General features: G+C 42.6%; 1 protein-coding gene across 1 annotated transcript; it reads right to left on the bottom strand.

The window, feature by feature from the left end:
- Nucleotides 1-1070: 1070 nt before the first annotated feature.
- Nucleotides 1071-1934, bottom strand: LOC138886140 (uncharacterized). Its single transcript, XM_070167175.1, has 2 exons — nt 1755-1934; nt 1071-1565 (listed from the first exon to the last, which is right to left on the bottom strand). Exons 1-2 carry the CDS (start codon nt 1932-1934, stop codon nt 1071-1073), a joined length of 675 nt encoding a protein of 224 aa, XP_070023276.1.
- Between the last annotated feature and the right edge of the window lie 2003 nt (nt 1935-3937).

Raw genomic sequence — 3937 nt, 5'->3', positions numbered from 1 at the left:
GAGGATTAGAGTGTTTGGGGTAGCGAGAATGAAAGCCTTCGTCATCCCAATCAAATAATATTGGTACCGCAAAAGGGTTAAACGTAATACCTTTTGACCACATCTGCATTTACAGTTGTTTCAGGGTTATTTCCTTCAATGTCTCCTAGGTACAACGCTCATTTTGGCAACAATTTTTTGATAATGTATGGGCCCTTCCAGTTGGGAGCGAACTTTCTTTTTGCTTCCTTGTGATGAGGGAATATGTCCCCAAACGAGTTGCCCCACTTCAAAGTTCCTAGGCCGCATTTTCTTGTTATAGGCCCGGTCCATTCTTTGTTGATACAACTGCCCGTGGCAAACTGCGGCCATCCGTTTTTCGTCAATCAAGGTTAATTGTTCTAGACGAGTCTTGACCCACTCACTATCCTCAACTTCAGCCTCAACAATGATTCGGAGAGATGGAATTTCAACCTCTGCAGGTATTACGGCTTCAGTTCCATAAACCAATAGATAGGGTATTGCTCCGACTGACGTGCGCACAGTTGTGTGATATCCCAATAATGCAAACGGCAACTTTTCATGCCACTATCTCGAACTTTGAATCATTTTTCTAAGAATCTTCTTGATGTTCTTGTTTGCTGCTTCAACAGCACCATTAGCTTTGGGCCAATAAGGGGTCGAATTCCGATGCGTTGTCTTAAATTACTCACATATCTCCCTCATCAAGTGGCTATTCAAGTTTTCAGCATTGTCCGTATTGATAGCCGTAGGGATACCAAAATGGCAGATGATGTTGGAGTGCACAAACTCTACCACTGCTTTCTTAGTGACGGCTTTGAAAGTGACTACTTCATCCCATTTTTGTGAAATTAATCAATGGCAACCAATATGAATTTATGCCCATTTGAAGTTTTTGGCTCGATTGGCAAAATGAAATCCATACTCCAAGCAACGAACGGCCACGCTGCTGACATAGGATGCAGTTCTGTAGGTGGTGCATGAATTAGGTCATCGTGCACCTGACACTGATGGCATTTTTGGACGAAACTGAAGCAATCTTTTTCCATAGTCATCCAGTAATAACCCGCTCAAAGGATTTTCTTTGCCAGGACGTATCCATTCATATGAGGTCTACACACTCCTGCGTTTACTTCATGCATGATTCTTCCGGCATCTTGGGAATCCACACATCTTAATAGGTTGAGATCTAGAGTCCTTTTGTACAAGACTTCCTCGCTCAAAAAGAAACCACTGGCAAGCCTTCTGATAGTTCTCTTTTGGTCTCCATTGGCCTGCTCGGGATATTCCATAGTTTTCAGAAATCTCTTGAAATCATGATACCATGGCTGGACATTTGGTTCCACCTCAACCACATTGCAGTAACCATGCCTTTCTCGGATTTGGATTTCCAAAGGGTCAATGTGGACATTGCCTGGATATGGCAACATCGAGGCCAAAGTAGCGAGTGCATTGGCTAACTCATTGTGGAAATGAGGAATGTACCAGAACTCGACTGATTTGAACCGCTTGCTAAGATCTTCCACATGTTGCCTGTATGGAATAAGCTTGACATCCCGAGTTTCCTATTCTCCTTGAGCTTGTTGGATAATCAGATTCGAATATCCCATGATTATCAATTCTTCCACATCTTGGTCTATTGCCATATTCATACCCATAATGCTGGCTTCATACTTGGCAGTGTTGTTTGTGCAGAAAAACCGAAGCCAGGCTATGGCCGAATAGTGCTAGACAGTGGGTGAGATCAAAATTGCCCCAATCCCGACACCTTTTGCGTTCACAGCTCCATCGAAGAACATTTTCCAAGCATTGGTGTCTTCTGATGTTACCTCAACTGAATTCACCTCCTCGTCCGGGAAGTAAGTACTTAAAGGCTGATATTCATCATCAACAGGATTTTTATCTAGGTGATCCGCTAAAGCTTGGGCTTTCATTGTCGTGCGGGTGACATAGATTATGTCAAACTCGGTGATCAGGATTTGCCATTTTGCTAACCTCCCTGTGGGCATCGACTTTTGTAATATGTACTTCAAAGGGTCTAGCTTGGTGATGAGATAGGTGGTGTAGGCCAACAGGTAATGCCTAAGCTTCTAAGCGACCCAAGTTAGGGCACAACAAGTCCTTTCCAACAACATGTATTTAGCTTCGTAGCTAGTGAACTTTTTGCTCAGATAGTATATTGCTTGCTCTTTCTTCCTGGTCACATCATGTTGCCTGAGGACACATCTGAAGGAATTCTCCAAGACTGTCAAATACAAAAACAAAGGCCTTCCAGGTTCAGGCGGGACCAAGACTGGCAGATTCGACAAATATTCTTTAATTTTGTCAAAGGCTTCTTGACACTCATCTATCCATTTAATCGCCGCATGTTTCTTTAACAGTTTTAATATGGGCTCACATGTGGATGTCAACTGAGCAATGAACCGGCTGATGTAATTCAACCTCCCAGCAAGCTCATAACCTCTTTCTTGGTTCTCGGAGGAGGCAAATCCCAAATAGACTTTATCTTTGTTGGATCTAGCTCGATGCCCCTCCGACTGACTATAAATCCCAAGAGTTTGCCAGATGGAACTCCAAATGCACACTTAGTTGGATTTAGCTTCAAGTCATACTTACGCATATGCTCAAAGAACTTTCTCAGGTCCCGAACATGGTCATCCTGCGTTCTGGATTTGATGATCACATCATCCACGTACACCTCGATTTCTTGGGGCATCATGTCATGAAAGATGGCAGTCATAGCCCTCATATAAGATTCCCCAGCATTCTTCAAACCAAAAGGCATGACCCTGTAGCAATAGGTGCCTCAGGGTATGGTGAAGGTTGTCTTTTCCACATCTTCTTCATCCATCAAGACCTGGTGGTATCCAGCATAACAATCCAAGAAAGACTGTATCTCATGTTTGGTGCAATTGTCAACAAGGATGTGGATGTTTGGCAAAGGGAAGTTGTCTTTGGGAATTGCTTTGTTCAGATCCCGATAGTCAACACACACTCGAATTTTCTCGTCTTTCTTTGGCACGGGAACCACATTAGCCAGCCATGTGGTGTATCAGACCACTCGGATCACCCCTGCCCTCAACTATTTTGTGACCTCTTATTTGATCTTGTCACTAATATCAGTTTTGAACTTCCTTTGTTTTTGCTGGACAGGGGGGTAATCGAGGTAAGTCGGCAACTTATGGACCACCAAATCAACACTTAGTCCTGGCATATCATCATAGGACCAAGCAAACACATCTTTGAATTCGAACAAAAGTTGGATCAATGCATCCCTGGTTCTTTCATCCATGTGAATGCTTATCATTATTTATTGGACCTCTTCTGAACTACCCAAATTAAACGGCTCGGTTTCATTTAAGTTTGGCTTAGGTTTATTCTCGAATTGCTCTAGTTGTCGATTTATTTCCCTAAAAGCCTCATCTTCATCATATTCTAGTTCTTGATTCATTATTTCACAATTAGACAGCGCTATGATCTAGGCGTGAAGTCCGCAAGCATGTCATGTTATTTAAGTCCGCATTATTAGAACTCAAAGGAAGAAATAAGAAAAGTAACAAAATTCAGAAAAAATAAAGAAAGAGATTCATAGACGATGAAATATTGATTTCATTTCATTGAATTTGAAGATAGTAGGGTTTACATTGGAATTTTAAAGACAATAAACTAAAAGAAACATTCGAGTTACACCCTGGAATAACTCGGAATGCAGAAAAGGTCGCAAGACTGGACTACCGGGATTCCCGCCTGACTGAGAACGGAGTAGACTTCCAATTTTGCAACTTGGCATCAGGACCCATAAATTGCACCTCAGCAGTGCTTGAGCCTTCACCAGGCTGGACCATGTGGGCTTCATATAACATTTTCCTCATGGCTCCACATATGTCCTCAATTTCCTCGGTCGTGAAGGCCTCATCTTCCTCTTCTTCTGCGTACT

This window comes from Nicotiana sylvestris, chromosome 2 (genome assembly GCF_000393655.2).
Source record: "Nicotiana sylvestris chromosome 2, ASM39365v2, whole genome shotgun sequence".
Classification (NCBI taxonomy): domain Eukaryota; kingdom Viridiplantae; phylum Streptophyta; class Magnoliopsida; order Solanales; family Solanaceae; genus Nicotiana; species Nicotiana sylvestris.
Note: the sequence above shows the minus strand (reverse complement) of the source record. Positions and strands in the feature narration are given on the sequence as shown.